This window comes from Cyprinodon tularosa, unplaced genomic scaffold (assembly GCF_016077235.1).
Source record: "Cyprinodon tularosa strain WSP-4 unplaced genomic scaffold, ASM1607723v1 ctg691, whole genome shotgun sequence".
NCBI lineage: Eukaryota > Metazoa > Chordata > Actinopteri > Cyprinodontiformes > Cyprinodontidae > Cyprinodon > Cyprinodon tularosa.
Window position 1 is genome coordinate 939,268 of NW_024039442.1, and position 21,601 is coordinate 960,868.

A 21,601-nucleotide genomic window follows, 5' to 3' on the forward strand; every position below is an offset into this window, starting at 1 on the left:
TCCTGTAAACGAATCAAAAAAAAAAAATAAAAAAATTAACTTCTTTTTTTCCTTAATTACCAAATCTGAAATGAAGCCTATCAATTTTTTGGACTTTGCAAGCAAACAAACAACACAAACAAACGAAAACCTTCCAATGCTAATATGCAGCATGAGCACTTGCAAAATAACATGTAAATACATAAGTAAAACTGACAACTTTGCTGCACCACATGTGCAGATCCAGCAAATTCAGATGCTCCTGTATGCACCATACAATGAATCACATCAGCAATATCAAATTATCAGTGTTGTTTCTTAACAGAAATATGAAAAGCCAGTTTTTCCTTCTCTTTTTCAATTTTTCTGAGTCTTCTCTTTTTCAATTTTCTTAGAATTTAGTCTTAGAAATCTTAGAAAGTCTTAGAAAGTCTTAGAAATCATTCATTTTCTTTAGCAAACTTTTATCAAACAGACATAATGGTTTTCATTTATTTTTTATTAAAAATGTGTGAAAATTCAAAGCTTACAGCTCTCTCTATCATTTACGCAATATTTTAAATAAACTGATCTTAGTTCAAGTATAACATAAGATAGAACACTGGTTCTCCATACTGGAAGACTGGACTGAGTCCTACTTTAGTCTCAGTTCAATGCTGATGCTAATGTTGAATGGAATAAACCAAACCAGAGAGCCATGAGGACACTTCAAAAACATCCACTGTCCAGGTCTGCAGAGAAGTTGGGTGTCACAGCTTTATGACTATATTGGCCCTTACACCCTGATAAGGAAACTCTGAGACACACACAAAGGCTATCAAATTATCAAAATCCTTAGGTGTTATTCTCCATAGTAGGCATCCAGGTCTGTAATCAGAACGTTTCCATCTGATTCTGCTGCTTGAGAGTCAATTTGTCTGTAATAAGCGCTACCTAGCGAGGGCGAACCACGAAAGCATGCTGGATTCCTCCTGTAAAAAAACCACATGGTTCCTGCCAGGAGGGCAAAGATCAACACTGCCACCAGCACTGCAGCAGAAATGACGCCATGATGCAAACCTGCAAAAAACATATTTTAGACCAATGAGAGATAACTCCGTTTACGGGCGAAATTTACAATGAATGACATTGACATTTTCTGCCCAAGTTACTGTAATTGGGATCAACTGAAACCAATTACTGTTAGCTTGCGCTTGAAGAACTCTAAACAAATCTTTCCAGTTTTTATAGTGATTTACCATTTAATGGTTCCACTTCCACCTCAGTAGTTACATCTGGAAAAGATAAGGAAGACTGAAGTTAAGTAACATTTTATGATAAGTCAGCTCTGGCACTCAGGAAAGCTGACTGTGTACAGATTCCGGTAAATACAAATACAAAGAAAAAAATAAAGGTTAACAATTTTTGTTTGTTGAATTTATTCCTCAAAAACTATTAAACTAACAAATGCTACTTTATGCAAACAGCCCTGAACTAATTATACCTGCTTGTGTTCATTAAAGTTTTGTTTCTGTCTAATTTACAACATCAAAGATGAACGCTCACCCTTACATTTAGAACGTCACGTACTGAAAATGCTCTTAGTTTAGTGTCTCTGTACATTCCTTGGTTCCCACAAGTGAATTTGAATTTAAAAAGGGGAGGATCATAGTTAGTTTTGCAATTATTTATTACTTTATTATCCTTTATGATATTTTGTCCCTCATAGAATGTCACAATTGAGTGGGTTGCACTTTAGGTATTGCTTGTGGATTAAGTGTGCCACCATCAAGGTTATAATGTGGTAGCCCCTTTGATAAGCTTTAGAGGGCACCCATGTTTACCTGAGAAGGTTTTGCAGATGAAACCCAGCTGCTCCCCACATGTTGATAAATGCCACACACCATCGACCACCCTGGTTGTAACACAGGTATCTGCAGTGAGCTGTTTTGTGTCTGGGCCTTTATTAGCCCAGTTGGTGTAGTCCATTGGTGAACCATCAACCCAGGACATTGAATCAGCTGGAAGCAGAACCTCAAGTTAACTGAAACTCATCATCACTGTGTAATATGTTACAAAAAAGGGTTAAAAAGTCTTTACTGTCAATGTTGAAGTACATTCCCAACCAAATAGTGCGGTGAAGGAAACCAGAAGACCACAGCTGCTCCAGCACAAAGCGGTTCTCTGTCTCACTTTCAATGGTCAGGACATCTGAGGTGTTGACTAGATGGTGAGCAAAGCATAATAATCAACTTTAATTTCTTAGATGCAATACATTTAGTGTGTTTTTACTCTTATTTAGGCTTAAAAAGACAATATGTACTGAAAAATATCTTTGACCCTTTATGGCTAAGACATAGTTTAAGCAGACCGACACCTCTGTAGTTCAGCACCGATGCATCTATAAGCCTATAGCCTATTTAACTAAATGTACTTTTGATTAGAAGGGTTTGATTGCGAAAAATGGAAACAATATATTCCAAATGGATTTTGTGGATACTCAGAAGCGACTGGAATCCAACTCAACTCAGATACCAATGGCAAATTAAGATAATGTAAAAAAAAACTGGTAAAAAAAAAAAAGTAATAAAAAATTGTAGACTTGCATGAGCTACAAGAACGGAACGAGCAGGAAAGAGCTACAGTTCTGTGTTTTGGCCACAGGTGGCAGTATCATTAGAAAACTCTGTAATGTTTTATTCAGAGCAGAATTTTTTTGTCGTGAAGAGGATGGATCGGGCAGAAGTCAGATGCGGAACCCTTTGCAACCTGATCAATAGATGCCTCTTGGGGCTTGAAATGTCACCTCGCTGGGAGGGAAGAAGCTTGACCTCAAGCAAGAGGTTGACCAATACTAGCTAGAAATAGTCCAGCCTGAGCTCTCAAACCTAGCTCCTTAAGAGAGGCAGAGGCTTGGGATGGGTTCGCTTGTCTCTCCCAAGCCCAGTCGTCTTGTGTCGGTACAAGATGTCTAGACTTTTGAGTGTCCCTGGCTGTAGTGCTGGACAGCAAACCACTTGGGGATGCCATCGCCCTACTGGGGTACTTTAATGCCAATGTTGGAAACATCAGTGGTACCTGGGAGTAATGGGCCCTTGTCAGTAAATCTCAGTAGTGTTTCATCATTGGCTTTCTGTGAAGGTCCTGGATTTTCCATAATTAATACTGGTGATTAGGAGCTCCCAGAATTCTTCAAGTGACAGGACATATAGAGACAGACCACCTCAGAGAATTGAACAGAAATACATTGAGTGTGTACACATGTAAAAGTATACACCTTCATATGTTTTGGGTTTTATAATGAAGAGCTCAGCCATTGCTAAGTTTGTGTAACTTTAGGGTTGTAGTTCTTTTTTTAGAAAGAAATAACAAGCGTTATTCATGTACGTTTCCACATAATATCTGCCAAGATTTAGTCCAGAAGTACAGAGTTCTTTTACTTCCCAAATAGTGTTCTTTCTGTTAACCCAACAAAATATGAAGGGATTGGAGCTAGGAACAGGACTTAGGAGTTACAATTTGCAGTATTTTGATTGATTGACTTTTGTTTTTTAAAGAGAGACTGAGTGCATTTTAGACTTTAAAATCACTATACTACAATCAGTTTTATTTTTCTATACAGCTTTAGATTCAGAACAAACTGGAACTGAGGCTCTTTGTTAAGGTCTAAAATGTAAAAGAAAAAAAAAACATTAAACTAAAACGAAAACCAAAAAAAGGTGCGGTAAATCATAAACCTTGCTTGAAAGAATCTTACTTTACTATGGGATACTTGATTACTCATTAGACAAGTTCAAGATTTACAAGTTTTTAAATTTTAGGTGATCTAAGGCCTAAGTTTCCCCAGGTGGCTAAAACGCAGTTAAATGACCATAAGCCACACAAGAAATCAGAGGGTAATTTAAGCAATGTGTTATTTCATCATTTATGGAAAACTACAGATAATAGGACGAGAATACCATTCAAACGAGTTGAGAGTTAATAGTTTACAGGCAAATGCCCAAAATATTGCTAGAAATTTTAGCCTGGCACAGTACATTATTTCGTAAAGAAAAAAGTATCATGACTAGGTGGAGGGGTTTTACAGCAGGCTCATATTCAACACAAAAATACTTAAGAAAAATATATTTTTTATTAGTCCATTTAAAATTTGGTGTTCTGCTCTTCCATCATTGCAGTTCACAGTTCTAAGTGGTATAAGTTATAGTAGTCAAACTTTATAATGCGGTACTATAACTGCAATAATTTGTGCAACAACTAATGTGCAATTACTATTTAATACCCTGTGCAACAATCTGCTAAATAGGAGACTTCACCTACATATATATATATATATATATATATATATATATATATATATATATATATATATATACACTATATTGCCAAAAGTATTTGCTCACCCATCCAAATTATTGGAATCAGGTGTTCCAATCACTTCCATGGCCACAGGTGTATAAATTCAAGCACCTAGGCATGCAGACTGTTTTTACAAACATTTGTGAAAGAATGGGTCGCTCTCAGGAGCTCAGTGAATTCCAGCGTGGAACTGTGATAGGATGCCACCTGTGCAACAAATCCAGTCGTGAAATTTCCTCGCTCCTAAATATTCCACAGTCAACTGTCAGCTGTATTATTAGAAAATGGAAGTGTTTGGGAACGACAGCAACTCAGCCACGAAGTGGTAGGCCACGTAAACTGACGGAGCGGGGTCAGCGGATGCTGAAGCGCATAGTGCGAAGAGGTCGCCAACTTTCTGCAGAGTCAATCACTACAGACCTCCAAACTTCATGTGGCCTTCAGATTAGCTCAAGAACAGTGCGCAGAGAGCTTCATGGAATGGGTTTCCATGGTCGAGCAGCTGCATCCAAGCCATACATCACCAAGTGCAATGCAAAGCGTCGGATGCGGTGGTGTAAAGCACGCCGCCACTGGACTCTAGAGCAGTGGAGACGCGTTCTCTGGAGTGACGAATCGCGCTTCTCCATCTGGCAATCTGATGGACGGGTCTGGGTTTGGCGGTTGCCAGGAGAACGGTACTTGTCTGACTGCATTGTGCCAAGTGTAAAGTTTGGTGGAGGGGGGATTATGGTGTGGGGTTGTTTTTCAGGAGCTGGGCTTGGCCCCTTAGTTCCAGTGAAAGGAACTCTGAATGCTTCAGCATACCAAGACATTTTGGACAATTCCATGCTCCCAACTTTGTGGGAACAGTTTGGAGCTGGCCCCTTCCTCTTCCAACATGACTGTGCACCAGTGCACAAAGCAAGGTCCATAAAGACATGGATGACAGAGTCTGGTGTGGATGAACTTGACTGGCCTGCACAGAGTCCTGACCTCAACCCGATAGAACACCTTTGGGATGAATTAGAGCGGAGACTGAGAGCCAGGCCTTCTCGTCCAACATCAGTGTGCGACCTCACAAATGCGCTTCTGGAAGAATGGTCAAAAATTCCCATAAACACACTCCTAAACCTTGTGGACAGCCTTCCCAGAAGAGTTGAAGCTGTTCTAGCTGCAAAGGGTGGACCGACGTCATATTGAACCCTATGGATTAGGAACGGGATGTCACTTAAGCTCATATGTGAGTCAAGGCAGGTGAGCAAATACTTTTGGCAATATAGTGTATATATATGGCTGCACTGTATATACCACATAGACCTCATTTATCAATAAAGTCTATCTTCTCTTAAAAGTGGATATCTAAAAATACCAAAAAATTGCAATTATTAATGCCACTATTTAGTTTTTTTACTTTTAAAATTGTTATTCTGCACTGATTAACATTGAAATAAAGGGAAAAAAAAGGAAGACAAATATACCTTTCTGTTTACAGTGGATTCTTGACTCTTCAAAGGTGAGTTTCTCAACCACTGGCTCAAAGTTGTAGCAACCTCGTCCAAACTTCACCCAGGTGGATGGACAGGACGTCTCATAAGAAATAAATGGTTTACTGCCTGCGAAGAAACGTAAGAGTTTGATTTTACAAATCTGACTAGATCCGGTAAAGAATCCCAGTTTTAATGCTTCATCACAGAAATGATACTGACTTGGCAGAGGAATGCGACAAAGAGCTCCTGGTAACCGATTCTCACAGTCTGCTCTCCTCCAGCCCCCGTTCATGTCCATGTACACACACTCTCCAGAAACAAAGTCATCATCTTCATCATTGGATGGGTCCCAGTGTGTGTATACTGTGTCACTGCCATCTGACCACTTATAATTGATGCCACTCTGTAAAGATTAACAGTAGCCAGCTTATTGTCAGGGAGCTCCACACATATCACAGCAGTTAACCCTTTTTTGTAAGTATTTTAAATCTTTTTCACAAGAATATTTGTTTTAAGATAATAAGGTAACTAATAATCTATCTAAATTGAAGTTTTTCTTTAATTATTGATGTTATGGTGTAATAAGTGACATAGCAAGAGGCTGACGTTGTATGAGTAAAGTGCTACGGCTATTTCTGGGTCCCTGTATAGAATTTAACAAGGAGAAAGATGGGAGAAAAATAGAAACCATCACTTCCTTTATTTATTTCCCTTTTTTTTAAGGACAGCCCCATGAGGGATCTGCAATGACTGGATCCAAACTCTAATTCTTTCTCTGCTAAGAGGGAAAGTACATATCTGGATGGCTTAAAAAGGCCAAAATACAGCCCCAGAGTTTCACAAAGGCTGAGAAACTATGAAAAACAAACTCAACACAGTCTGTGGTTATCTACTGCATGCCGGGATTTTCCATGATACTTTGTAATTCAGATAAGCAACATTTTCCCACAAGATAATTTGGTTTCAAGCTATTTTCCCCCTGGATTAAGTTGTCTTGACTTCTAGATTACTTAAGAACTTCAAAACCATTGAATTTAAACTGTCTGTGTAATTCAACAGAAGATTTTAAAAGCAAAGAGCAATAAGGCAAGCTAGACACCCACTCATACAGTGAGGAAAAAATAAGTATCTAAACACCCTGCTTTTTTTTTTCTTTTTTCTCCTACTTAGAAATCATGGAGGGGTCTGACATTGTCATCGTATGTCCATGCCCACTGTGAGAGACATAATCTAAAAAGAAAAATCCACAAATTGCAATGTATGATTTTTAACTATTTAGTTGTATGATACAGCTGCAAAAAGGTATTTGAACATCTCAGAAAACAAATGTTAATATTTGGTACAGTAGACTTGTTTGCAAGTGGCAAGCGTCTTACAGTGGTAAGACGCTTCCTGTAGTTTTTCACCAGGCTTGCAAACCCTGCAGGGGGAATTTTGGCCAACTCCTCTACACAGATATTCTCTAGATTCATCAGGTTTCTGGGCTGTGAAACGCAGAATTTGAGCTCCCCCCAAAGACTCTCTATTGGGCTTAGGTCTGGAGACTGGCTAGGCCATTTCAGACTCTTGATATGGTCCTTCCAGGATTCTTCCGGATATGTCATGTTGGAAGACCCAGGCTCCACCCATCTTCAATGCTCTAACTGAGGGAAGAAGGTTCTTCCCCAAAATCTCACAATAAAATCTCTTTTGAAATTAGTGCAGTTGCTCTGTCCATTGTCCAGAAAAACACCCCCAAAGTATGATGCGACAATCTTCATGCTTTACAATAGGGATGGTTTTCTTGGGATGGTCCTCTATATTCGTCTTCCTCCAAACAGGGTTAGTGGAATTATGACCAAAAGTTTCTATTTTGGTCTCATCTGATCACATGACTTTCTCCCATGACTCCTATGGATCATCCAACTGGTCATTGGCAAACTTCAGACGGGCCTTTACATGTGCTGGTTTAAGCAGGGGAATCTTCCATGCCATGTTTTCAAACCATCCATCCATTTTCAACCACGCTTATCCCAAGCGGAATCTGTGGTGTGCTGGTCCCCCATCTCCAGCTGTCTACAAAAGCGAGGGGCGGGGTACACTCTGGACAGTTCGCTATTCCATCGCAGGGCAGCGATTCCAAACTATGACATCTTAGTGTATTACCAACAGTGACCATGGAAATGGTGGTCCTAGCTCTTTTCAGGTCATTGACCATCTCTTCCTGTGTAATTATAGGCTGATTTCTCACCTTTCTTAGGGTCATTGAGACCCCATAAGTTGAGATCTTGCATGGAGTCCGAGGGAGATTGACAGTCATGTCAATGACTCCAACAGTGAACCTTCTTTCATCAAGCTGCTTGGCAATTTCCCTTTAGCACTTTCCAGCCTTGTTAAGGTGTATAATGTTGTCTCTAGTGTCTTTGGAGAGCTCTTTGGTCTTGGCCATGTTGGTAGTTGGATTCTTACTGATCGTATGGGGTGGACAGGTGTGTCTATGCAGCTAATGACCTAAAACAGGTGCAATTTAGGATAATAAATGAAGTGGAGGTGGACATTTTGAAGGCAGACTAAAAGGTCTATGAGGGTCAGAAGTCTAGCTGATAGACAGGTGTTCAAATACTTATTTGCAGCTGTATCATATTAATAAATAGTTAAAAAATGGTGATACATTGGGATATATTAATTCTTATTTTTAGATTATGTCTCACTGTAGACATGCACCTACAATTTCAATTTAAGTGCTTTCCATGATTTCTAAGTGAGAGAACTTGCAAAATAACAAATGCTTATTTTCCTCACTGTATATCAAAAGTGTCACACAGTAGAAATATAGAGTAGAAAGCACATGAGTTGGTACATACATCTTGACTGTACAGTCCGATCCAGTGGGGGGCGTCCAATCTATTGACAAGGACAGTAAGGAAAGCCTGGTGGTAGGCATCTGTAATGCTCACTAGCTCAGAATCATTTTCTAGGCACATGTGCATCGCGTCGTACCAGCTCATGTTACCAGACACAACCTTGTAGGTGCTGCTCCTGTACTCAATGTTGTCAGGAAGAGGGTGGTGATAGGAGTGGGTGGGGGGTTTGGATGTGTCTGCAGAGACAGAAAAAGAGTAAAACCACTGCAACGTCCTAGCAATGTGTATTAAAAGGATTATTTCAAGATGTTAATTTTTGACACAAAGGAGGTATTTAGAACTTCATGCTTATATTTAGAAAAAAATACAACTTTCCTTGAGTCATTATTGAAAGTATCAGATGTAACCTCAATCTTTTAAGGTCAGTCCAACTCTATACTGGTAGAGCTATGCAGATACAGATAGACCAATATTCATTTAAGGTTATGCAATATACACTGCCTTAAAACTCAGTTAAAAAAAGGTTGAGATTCCATAAAAGCTAAAATGTCAAAACATTTCATATTCATAAAAAACAGCAATTTCATCCTACTAAAATCACAGATCCACTGATGAGGGAAATCCTTTTTAACGGTTGCATGCACACACAACGGGCCTTAAAATGTGCTTATGAAATGAAAAGGTTGGGATCTATATATGTATATAAAAAAAAAAAAAGCCCAACATTGTCAGGAAAATGTGTGGTCCTCACTGCAACTCCGACTCGTGCATGCTTATTGTAAGGAAATGAAAACTGGTGACGCGGATGAGGTGAGTGAGGTGGGGAATTCAATTTCACTTCATCAGAAGCATTCAAAACCATTTTAATAACTATAAATAAAGACCCGAACATGAATTAAAAAAAAGCTGTATACACCAGCTTAATCTTTAAGTCCAGGCAATATCTAAAAGCTTCCTCTCCATCATTTTCCTTCCTTTAAGGTCATCAAAGTGATGTGAACAACAGATTAACCTATAAATTGGGACAAGTTGTGCAACAATCACAATGATTGCTTTAATAATTTAGATTCTGCTGGGACACTCTTGTGTAATGCTGTGCAAAGGACACATTAAGCACAGCTGGATAACCGTGTGAATGGGAGAATGAGGCGGGAACACATTTTCAGGGATTACAGAAGATCTCCTGGCCTATGACTTGTTTAGCAGCTGATTAGACTACCTACTGTAGAGCCTTACTCTTTGATTCATTTACTGAGTTGGCTCAAGTGTTGGAGAGACCAACCCAGTGTTAAACAAAAAAAATGAAGTCAGAGCACACAACTCTGATATATAAAAAAAAAGCTGGGTGCACGATTCTTTGAGGTATTATGGGGTTCTTGTCAACTGGCTCTTACCAGCTGAATCAACCCACAGGTGTTAATAATCAACAGCTAATTGACTCTCTGCCCGAAACAACAGATCATTCTGTGATACCACTTCCTTTGTTTTCACACTACTGTAGCTAACAACTTTCACCCTCAGTTATCACATTTATTTCTGCCTCATTTAAACTGAATGTTTTTTTTTAAATCTCTTCTCCATAGTTGCCATTGTTAACCATGAAATAACATGGGTCAGCTGGCCCAGTTAAATACAAATCAGCATTCATTAGTTCCTTATCATTGACCTTTTACGGTTTAATGTGGATGTATAGGGGTAGACAGTAAAGAGGAACCTTCACGGTAGATTGGAGTTACTGCTGTGATTTGTAAAGGGAGATTTGCTGGTGAGTGTGTGTGTGGTTTTAGAAATCAGATTGCCCCATTATGATTATGAACATTTTTTATTTGTGGGGGGGGGGGGGGGGGGGGGGGGGGGGGGGGGGCATTTACTTCCTTTTGTTATGGGTCTCTTAAGTTCACTTAAGAATAGCAAATGCCCAACTATGGTCATTGAATAAATCTCCCCAGCTGTTTTACTAAGTATACATGACTCACTGACCAAACCCCACTAGTACAGTTTTAAAAAGGAATTTCCTCCACTGTGCAGTTCAAAGATGTTTGTTATTTAGCTTGCAAGAAATTTTTATATTTTTTTTATGTTTGCTCCTAAGTTTGTGTCAGTAAATTGTTCATGGCTTTCTGATTCATTTAGATTCAGTTGGACTTTTCCAAACATTACAGTAAAGGAAGTCAGCAACATCAGGTAATGTGTAATAGAATGGTTTTCCATGCTAAGGTTCAGGTTAAAGTCAGAGATGGGAAGTAACGAAGTACAAATACTTCGTAACTGTACTGTATTATTTTTCACGTCATCAATACCAAATTTAATCTAATTGGATGGGAATCTACGTTGCATTTGACGCACCACTACAAGATGAATCGACAGATTCGGCGGTATTCATTCGCGGCAAATCATTGCAGCTTGGTGGCGGTGGCGTTAGCATAATAGTATGGACGACGAGATGATTGAAAATGAACACAACGGAGATCTAGTCCTATTGGCAGACATCCATTTAAAATGTAGGCAATGGCATGAAAAAAGTGGTTTCTACTTTTACTTTTATACTTTAAGTAAATTTACAAGCCTGTACTTTGTTACTTTTACTTGAGTAAAGAAGTTTAATCAGTACTTCCACTTTTACCAGAGTATTTTTTAACACAACTATCTGTACTTTTACTCAAGTACGGAAAGTGAGTACTTTTGCCATCTCTGGTTAAAGTCCACCAGACAGAAAGAGAACAAGACTTAAGTCTAAATGCATCCTTACAAAGATGTTAAACATAAAGACAGAAAACTGTTAAATCTGACGGACGTCAAAAAGCAGCTACAAAGTAAAGCAAACTATGCTATGCCAAACTTTGCTAACCATGCTATGGTGTTGAGGTAGGGCTCAGGACCCATATACCAGCTATTTAGGGGAGTGGGGGCCTAGTAGTTAGAGCATTGCATTAGGGTTCTGAGTTCAACTCCCACAGACTGCCACTCTGGGTCCCAAAGCAAGACCCTTAACCCCACACTACTCCCCGGGCAGCGCAAAAGTGGCAACCAACTGCTCCCCAAGGGGATGGGTTAATGCAGAGAGTGAATTTCTCCAGTGTGAGATCAATAAAGTTCATTATTATTATTAAAATTATATATGCAGCAACATCCAGTGTTTAAAACAGGAATTTTGCATGTAATGATGGCAAGAACCCTCCTTATGCCTTTAAGGATGCTGTTTTTTGTGTTGTTCCAATTTTAAACACTAGGTGTCATTATTATTACTTATTGCTATTTTAAGGTTATGATCAGGCTTTTCAGGAATCAACGATCCAAGTAAGGCTGGTATCAATCAAAGGGTTAAAAGTCCACTATAAAATATGCTGGAGGTTTTTGTATGGGTCTGTTTCTCTATATGGGTCTGCTTTATATCTCTGATATAAATGCATCTTCTGCAATTAGACTGAGAACCACTGAGTCACACATGTTGACCACAGAGTGGACAAAACGCATGCTGGCCCTCAGTATCAAAGCTTCAATGCAGAAATGTGCAGAGTCAATCACATTTATGTGTCTGTGAAGCTAGAAAACAAAGGAAGCAAATCCACATGCAGCCTCACCTTGGGGTTTTTGACAAACAAAGCCATATCCGGTCTTGCTGCACTTCTCGTCATACCACTTCCCGGTGAGGTGGAAGTTGTGGTTGTTGGACAAAACCGTGCAGAGCGGTTCATCGACATCTCTACTGAGCCAGTCCTCCCTCTGAGAGGCCAACACAAGATATTATCAAGCTATGTGTAAACACACTGGTCTGTATAGCGTGCTGAATTATGCTTTGTTGGCAAACTTTTGGCAGGTTTGTAAAGACCGTGACCATTCTCTGTGGCCTTACAGAGTAAGAATAATTTGGCTCTGGAGACCAGTTGGTGTAGCTGACTGGTTTCCCGTTGGTCCATTTCATTGTGTCCTCGTCCCACAGACCAATCCACACACCTGCAGAGCTGCCCTGGAGCAGCATGGTTATGTATGCTGTAGAAATCACAGCATGAAAACAAAAACACTAAATAAAACAGGGAAATAATGAGAAAAGGAACAAAGCTAAATCGATTTCCCGTTGAAATGAACCATCATAGAGTTCACTCTGGCTCTACCTTGTTCAATCTCATCCTCTATGGCAACCAGGGAGCCTTGAAACAAAGAGCAGATGGACTGGGCGTCTTTCCAACTCTTTCCTTCGTTTGGGCTGCCAGGGAGGTGAAGCAGGAGGCACTGCCAACACAAACACACAAAGCAGTAAGACTAACCAGAATTCCCTCGGCACCATTAGAACGGGAGTTTCAAAGGTAGAAGATACAAGCTGTCATAGCTAAAAGGCTTGCTAAGGTTGGATACGGAGCAGTCATACCTGATGAGGTTATGAGGAATCAGAACATAAAAATCTTAATAAAAGGATGAAGAGCATTAAAATACACCAGTGCTTCCGCTTACTTTTTAATAACTAATAAACTGGCTTTTTGCTCTCTATATTTTCCACATTTGGATTAAGAGTACATCCGACCTGAGCAAAGTCAAACCTACATGTAATATGAGTAAATAATGCTTCAACCTCAAAAGCAGCTGAGGATCTGCCAATTATTTTAGACAAGTGGGAGGAGGTAGCTCAGAATGAGAACATTCTCTGAGAAACTGAAGAAGGAAAGTAAATATCTGAACCTCTATTTTCATTCATGAGAGTTAAGCCTTTTAAGAAATGATACAGATCTTAAATATTTATGAGGTTGTACAATAATCAAAATCCCTTCTAATATGTACATCACACAAAGCACATTCCTCTAAGTTATTGATCATTATACAAGAGTCGTGCCAAACCTTACTGTGTGAGTGCATAACTAAATAAAGTCAGGGATTGAGCAGTTGTGCAACAACATATTACAAGAACAATTTAGAAATGTGGCTTTCTAAAAGAATTTCCTTGGACCTAACTGTGGAGGAAATCTGGTTCATTCCTTTCACAGCATCGGTCCAGTTCTTTGAGGTTTGCATTTATGTCTGCATCTTTAATCAGGTCTTCAAAGAGTAAGGGATCTTTTTTTGTTTTTATTTTGCCATTTAGCTTCTGTGTTTTCTAGAATCTTTTCCTGGGTCAGTAACAGCCTTAAACCAATCTTCAGCCATCAGACCGATGTCCTTTTTGACTATAGAAGAGTTTAAGGCTGTATTAAGAAAACATTAAGAGAATCCATTATTTTTTTCTAAATTCTTGAAACTCCTTGGATTGCAGGGAACGTTGAACCTCAAAAAAACAAAATACTGGATGCTTTCTTCTTACCATGACAAAGGGCTAGAATAACTGCGTAATGACTGATGTTTCAAAGTTTGTCATATGTTGGTATTTTTAGAGATAAATCTTAACACGGTGTCCATTTTAAATTTTAATTGTCTTATAAAAAATTGAAAATGTGAAACAAATATGTCACTATTAATATCTACAGATGTAATTTCTGCTATTAACAATGTACAGCTGAAAGCACAGTCCTCTTAAAAATGCATTTAAATGAACATATATGCATGTATGTCTGCAAGCACTATGGTATACCTTGTGTCCAAAGTAGAGCCACTTCTCTGGGCATGCTCCAATATAGTGTGGCTCCTGGGGAGTCTCCACCACAGACACTGTTCTTCTCTTGCACACAAAGCCATGAAGTTCCCTGCATTTGTTTAATGACCACTTCCCTGCAACATCCAGGTTACATCTCAGAGCTGCCTGCTGGCATCAAATAAGAAGCAGCATGCTGCTCTGCCTGTGTCTACCTGTAGAAGAAGACATGGAGACACACATCCCGTTTCTTCTAAGATCAGCGTTTGAACTCCCCTCTGCCCAGTTCTGAAACTGTATCTCCGTTTTGTCGCTCCACCTTAAAAAGACAAAAAAGCACAAAGTGGTTCAACTTATGAAAAATGTGACCAGATTGGTTTCTCGCCTTTAATTATACTAAAATTATGTTGTTACCTTATAGTCCAAAGATCATGTAACTGTAGTCTAAATTATTTTCATTAAATCAAGCATAAATTGTTGGCTCTTAAATAAGAACAACAACATTTATATACAGGGTCTTATAGCTATGGTTTCAAAGTCGGGGTTCCTAAATATACCTTTCAAGTCTGGCATTCCAAAGTCCCCTGTCCTGTGTTTAGTTCATAACACTAATATTTACAAAGAACTGATGCCAGGTGAAGCATTCGGGCTTTTAATATAAAAACCAAAAAGGAGGAAGAAATAAAGGAAAGAAAGGATGACCATAATGGAGGAAAAAAGGAAAGGAAGGGAGACACAATGAAGTAATGGGAAAAAAAAGAAGCTAACAAGAACACCGAGATAAAGGAAGGACACAAGGAAATAAGCAAGGAAAGAAATCAAGGAAGGAATGAAAGCACATTAAGTTTAGAAAAAAAGTATCATAAGGAAGGGAGAGCAAGAGAGAGAGAGAGAGAGAGAGAGAGGGTAAGGAAGGAAGGAAGGAAGGAAGGAAGGAAGGAAGGAAGGAAGGAAGGAAGGAAGGAAGGAAGGAAGGAAGGAAGGAAGGAAGGAAGGAAGGAAGGAAGGAAGGAAGGAAGGAAGGAAGGAAGGGCGTTAACATTTTATTTTCATAGCTTTTGTTCTTTCATTTATCCAAAGCGGATGTTTTTCCCCCTACTTCTCTTTTTAGTTTAACCTCTATGTTTTACATTCCACCAGGTTCAATCTGATACAAACTATCAGAAAGGCACACAAACACTTTGTTCAACAAGAAGCACATGGCAGCCATTCTGTATTTTATATTAGGGCTAGTCAGGGACATGCAGCTTTCCGAGAAGAACGTTTGACTTGAGCAGCCCTTTTATCTATGTTCCCATCTTGAAAACTTGGAGCATGGAGGATTGAACCAAAATGAACATGACGTAATACACTGGGTTATTGTTTTATTTAACACTTCAGACAAGAAAATTGCAGAAGCATGACTTGTTTTTGCTAGTAGAAGTAAAAAAAAAAAAAAAAAAACCCACAATCATAACATTGTGGGTAATTACTCTTTTTGTTTGTAAACCGGACAAGACTGAAAGAAATTGCATCACAAGCTCGGCATGTCTTACCTGAAAATCAAGTAACCCAAGGTCATTGTTGTGTTTGCTGACCAGGGCAACTATTGTTGACAAATCTGTCTACACAATATTTTAGCAGAAAAGATATTTAACAAATGTCACACACCTGACCTCCTCTCCTGGTGGGCCAAAGGAAAGCCCAATCCACCAGCTTCTCGGCCCCAGGGAGAACTGTGAAAAGAGCAAAAACTATATCAGTTATATTCTCCTCCAAAGTAAATCATTGTCCCACACCTGAAAGATCACAGGTCCCATTCAGACACACCAATTACTCCTCACCTTACTAATGGTTGTTTCTAATAATCCCCCTCACGAGCCATATGTTACGACCCGTCTAAGGGTGACCAGATCATGGCATGGATGATCAGTCCTCTCCAGATCCCACGCAGCCAACTCACACAAGGTTGCAGATTTTATCACGTTATTTACTTTAAAAATATGTATTTTTGATTAAGAAGTTACAAATGGAGCATATGGCTTCAGAGTTACAATGCCAAAAACAACAAAGGGAAACTATCCGAATATTAATTGAAAGTTACCTAATTAAAAGTAAACAGACCAAATGACAAATACGTATCTCCATAATTAAGAAAAACATGAAAAACTAAGCAAACATAAACGGCAGTTCACTCTTACAGACTCTACATGGAGGTAAAAGCAGCTTTTATATTTGTCACCTCCACCACTAGGACGTCTCCGTCATCCTCTAGGAACCACTCAGAGACAGGCACCTGCACACTTGTATACGCTTAATTAAGTTGACAGTGCCCGTCATAACACATACCAACACAACTGATGTCTTTGTGTTGGTATAGCTTCTGACCCCTCTATATATATATGGACTTCAGCAAGTTTCCACAAGTAAGAGATGTCTTAGCTCAAACATCACAGGTCGTATGACAAGTAAGCGTAACTGTCTACATTCTTGCTGATTTTCCAATGACTGCGAACTTCATAATGGCTTTCAGAGGTAGCAAGCCTCTCTGATTCAATCAGACTGACTGCGTTTCTATTCAATGAGTTACAAAACATCTATGATTATTCATATTTTCGTATAAAGCGATTTAAGATTGTAAAAGTTTCAAACGTTTATTTTTTTGTAGCTGTTTATTTTAAGCCTAAACAACTTATTATATGTTCTACTTTGATTCAAAATACACTGACAGGGTAGTATTGAAATGTAGAAGCAAAACAATTATAAATAGTGGTTTACAGATATATACAGGTGGTATCCTGTCAGGGTTAATCAGTCTATGAAGAAGGCCAATAACAAACCCGTCGTAAGCGCTCCTTGATGAATTGCGACTCTTCCCTGGAGTGAATGGACAGAAGGTAGGCTCCCATCATCTGACAAGCCAAAGACACTGTGTGCCAGCTGTAAAGCTGGTTAGCCAGCAAGTATTCAGCTCCACGGTAAAACACCCAGGCCTGGCTCTCTGGAGGCAGAAAAAACACCACAATGTCAAATATGTAGGAGGGCCTTGTATTTACCTAGATTTACTCTAAAGACACCATGAAGCCATGTATCACACCAGGTAAACTCTCTATTAATACAATATGGGGCCCAAGGCAATATCTCTTGCAACATATCCTCTTCAGGATAAAAACAACCAGGCACATAAACGTCCACAGCTCTCTTTTAGACATGATGCCTCCTATCAATCAATCCTGGATCATGATTTTTCTAGAAGTGAAACCAACCTACCCTGCAGAATGCTTTCCGAGAATAATGCCAGGATTTTGCAGTACGAAGGCAGAAGAAGAAGGAAACTAAATGTAGCTAATTCTTATCAGTAGGGAACATGCCATTCAGACATACTTACTGCCAAGTATTTAGAGGTTGAAACCCTAATATTATATTCCCAAAACTAAAAAAGAGTCTTGAAAAATTTCAAGATAAAGATAGACAGGCGTGTTGCGAGCAGCTGAACACAACAGTAACCAACGGGAACTGCTGGTTGTTCATCTGTAAGAAAGTATCTAATAATTCTTCCTCTTTCTTGTCATAGTTATATTGTTTTTCTATTTTTTGCTTGGAGAAAATAATTGTTTAATTAATTATGAGAGGCAATAGACGGCATCCAAGGCAATGTGCTAACATGGGCTACAAATATCTATACAGAACCTGATTATATTTGTGATAAAAGCAAAGATTTATTTACTATATTCACTCACCTACTTACAGCCAGTCTGTTTCCCTTCTTCTTTTACTATATTATCAATGTTTTCATTCTCCTCATAAAGTACATCAGTGCATCTTTGTTTAACCATAAAGTGCATTTTTGTTTAACCATAATTTGTGTAAATGTGGAGCTACTGACAAACCTACTGCTGCCATTTAAAACTGACTAATCCTTCTGTTTTTTGTGGAAATCGTGCGGTTCAATTTGCATTGAGGTTTCCATCCAGGAAGAGAAACGTCTTGAAATTTGGAAACAAAGTCCAGTGGATTGTTTGTTTGTTTTTTACTTTTTGGGGGGATTTTCTATTTTTCCTTTCCAGAGAGAGGACATTCAATCAGGGACTTTCAATTTTTCTGGCTCCTTTTCTTTGAGCCTTGCACTGTATCTTGTTAAAGGGGAGGGTTTTTTTTCTTGTTTTTTTTTTTTTTTCCTTTTTGCCAAACCCTTAGGATAGCTGTTCTGTCTTTGAGTCTCACATAAAATACATCTGAGTTTATTTTCAACATGGTTCATATTGCCTTAGATAATGAATTTGATTGTTGCCTTGTTTGAGCAATTTAAGTTCTTCTTTTTAAGTTCTCCTTCTTATTATTTTAAAATGCATTTATATCAAATATTACTATATTATTTTAATTAAATATTACTCATGGCAAATTTTAGATATAAAACCTTAAAAAAAACTACAGCGCATGTAAAAGAAGCAAAATGAATGTTGGAAGTAAGGACAGATATACCGACAAAAAAAAACAATAATATTCCTGTATGTAACTTCAGAGCTTATATTTGACATTTATTTTTGCTTTGTTTGACCAAAAAAAAAAAAAAAAAAAAGGGTAAGGGGACCTGCCAAAAAAGAAACAGATGCGATAACTTCTTGAATTATTGAGAACACACACACTTTTAAACAAATACTGTTATCAAGTAGCCTTGGATTCAATTTTAGCATTGACACTTAGTGAGGTCACAGCTGCTGAAAGACACGGGATGATAGTAAAGACTCTCTGGATGCAACATTTGGTAAAACATTATACTGCAAATGTTAGGCATTCACACTTTATTCTTATGTCAAAACTAAGGAGTAGGAATGCTACACAGAAAGATTTCCCTGCACAGCAAAAAAATTAAATAAACAAAAGTAGGGATGCACGATATAATCGGCCCCCTATCGGTATCGGCCTGTATCGGCCTTAAAACTGAATATTGGACATCGGCCACCCCACGGATATTTAACCCGATATTTGATCAGCTTCTGAGTTTCTAAAGTCTAAAAAAAAATAAAAAAAAATACTACTTCTTCTTCTTCCTCAAAAACTTCTTTTTTACAGACTTAAAAACTTCTAAAGATGAGGGAAAAAATATTGATACATTAAAATATCACAATATCTTCATATGCTGATATATTGCCATTTAAAAACACCATATCAATCTCTTTACAAATGAAATATTGCTATATGTCATCGTTATGCTACGAAATCCCCCGGAAATTCACGAAATTTTGCCATATTTTTATATGTTGATATATTGACGCGGTATGGATCTATTTTACTAACAAAATCTCACAAGAATTTGCAAAATATCACGAGAATTTGTAACAGAACGATGAAATTTCATGAGATTTTGAAAGTAAAATAGATCGATACCGCGTTTTTAAAAATCAATTTGATATCAGCATATGAAAATATATTTGAGTATATTATTTTTCAAAGTGTCAGAAATGGATAACAAAACTGCTATTTTCAATGACTACTAATTTTTGTCCAGCTTTAACATCGGTATCGGTTATCGGCTACATGAGTTTTAAAATATCGGCATATCGGATATCGGCCAAAATCCCAATATCGTGCATCCCTAAACAAAAGACAAGCAGACCTAGCATCAAAAGCCCCTAAACGTTATGAGAGAAATAGCTGCTATGTGTTTACAATCAGTTAAACACTAAGCAAGCATTCGAAACAGCATTTCTACAGCAAAGAACAGTGGTGGCAAAATCAGAATTTGGGTTTACATTTTTTAGGTAGATCATTTTTTCTAAATGATCAATGTATAGTCAATCACATCCAAATACTGGTCAATTTTTGGAAAAATACATTTCATTATTCTGCATCACAGTGATTCCGAACAGATCTCTACAATAGAAATACATCATGGATGAAATCACAAGGGGCTTAAATGGCATTTGTTCAAGAGTCTGCACACTTATGCAGACAGGGTATTGTAACTTTCTTCAGTGCAGGTGTGCAAGATACATTTCACATTATATGTGGTTAGAAAGACTTGCTTTAGAGTTGTCTATTTTTTAACCTCACAAAACAGGCAGTTTCTACTGGAGGATACACTTTTAAAGTGCCTGTTTTGTTAGGTAAAAAATTTGACTCTGAGTCTGTGTCCGAATGTCTGCCATAATCATTATATAGGGCACTATATGGTGGTCACGCCACTTTAGATGAGTGTCCGAACATCTAGTGGATGAAAAAGTAATGGATTCAAAATTTCCCAAAATGCACGTTGAAAACTAATGATCACTAGAAAAAGCTGTTTCGGAGAAACAGCAAGTGGGAATGCTTTTGCTGAATGAATAAAGCTGAAATTAACTGCAGAACATATGAAAATGTGATAGGAAGTCATCAGAAACTTCAAACTGCAGAAAACAATTGAATCATCTGAAGAATTTTTTAGGGTAGAACTATTTGGCACTAAAATGGCAGAAAGAAACTCATCTTAAAAGCTGCACAGCCAAACCATACATAATATCAAAAATGTCATTAACATGTGCACTAGAAGGGTCTTAATATAATGTCTATCAAGTTTCTAGAAAAATTTCTAAAGAAATTTTGAAGTGGGGCCACCTACTGCCCAGAAACATGTCAGGCATGTTATGAATTAGCAGCAAACAGAAAAGCTTAATTCCTGTCCAGAAAAAGAGCAAAATTAAGCCAAGGTTCACAGCATAGGCTGAAAAATATTAAATTAGCTGAATCAGAAAAGAAATTACAAAGAAAAAATTGAATCTTATCTGGTTGAAGAAAATACGAGTAGCTCAAGGATGGGAAGTAAAATGTTGAGGAAGATGGTATTGAATAAGTATCAAAATTTTGAAATTGTGGAAATGTCAAGACTTGGCACAACAATTTGAAATGATTTAAAATGTGTTGGTTGATCAGCATAAAGAAAACAGTGTCATCCTTAGAGGATTGAAAATATACAAACCTATGTGCAAGACTGACCATGAGAAGCAGAGGAAGAACAGAGAGAGAAGCTTATAGAAAGAGAGTTAATACCACTTAAGGAGCTGAATTTATAAAAAAAAAAACTAACCTGCATGTTACGAGCCGCTGCAGTGATGAAAGCACCGTTGGCAGGCTTAGGCTGCATGTTATGAGGTTAGCAGATGCTGTATCTCAGTGTAAAACTTAGAACCTGGTTAAGAAATATGCTCTGAGGTCTGTGGTCCACAGGCCTTGGTAGTGTAATTTGAAGAAATTGGTTGAATTTGGGTCATAGCTACAAGCCACACAGCACAATGAATGAGTGTGTGTAAGGAAGAGGCTTTTATTTTGTAGAGTCCCTTTAGTCTTATTTTGAAAGTCTATCATGGATGTGTGTCAAGGGAATTGGGTCATGCCCAGCAGTTATATAGAATCCATTTCTAAATATGAAATCACTGGTTTTCCATGTCATTGGGTGAATA

The 21,601-nt window shown here is 38.2% G+C and overlaps 1 protein-coding gene across 1 annotated transcript; it reads right to left on the reverse strand.

The window, feature by feature from the left end:
- Positions 1-463: 463 nt before the first annotated feature.
- LOC119771853 (secretory phospholipase A2 receptor-like) lies at positions 464-17,221 on the reverse strand (the record flags this gene model as incomplete). The annotated part of the gene is made up of 14 exons (XM_038268036.1): positions 464-1,038; positions 1,218-1,253; positions 1,803-1,979; positions 2,059-2,181; positions 5,778-5,912; positions 6,006-6,189; positions 8,630-8,865; positions 12,211-12,352; positions 12,483-12,619; positions 12,742-12,859; positions 14,187-14,323; positions 14,402-14,505; positions 15,837-15,901; positions 17,006-17,221. Coding segments are annotated over 14 exons (2,028 nt in total), but the record flags the coding sequence as incomplete, so codon positions are not given.
- Between the last annotated feature and the right edge of the window lie 4,380 nt (positions 17,222-21,601).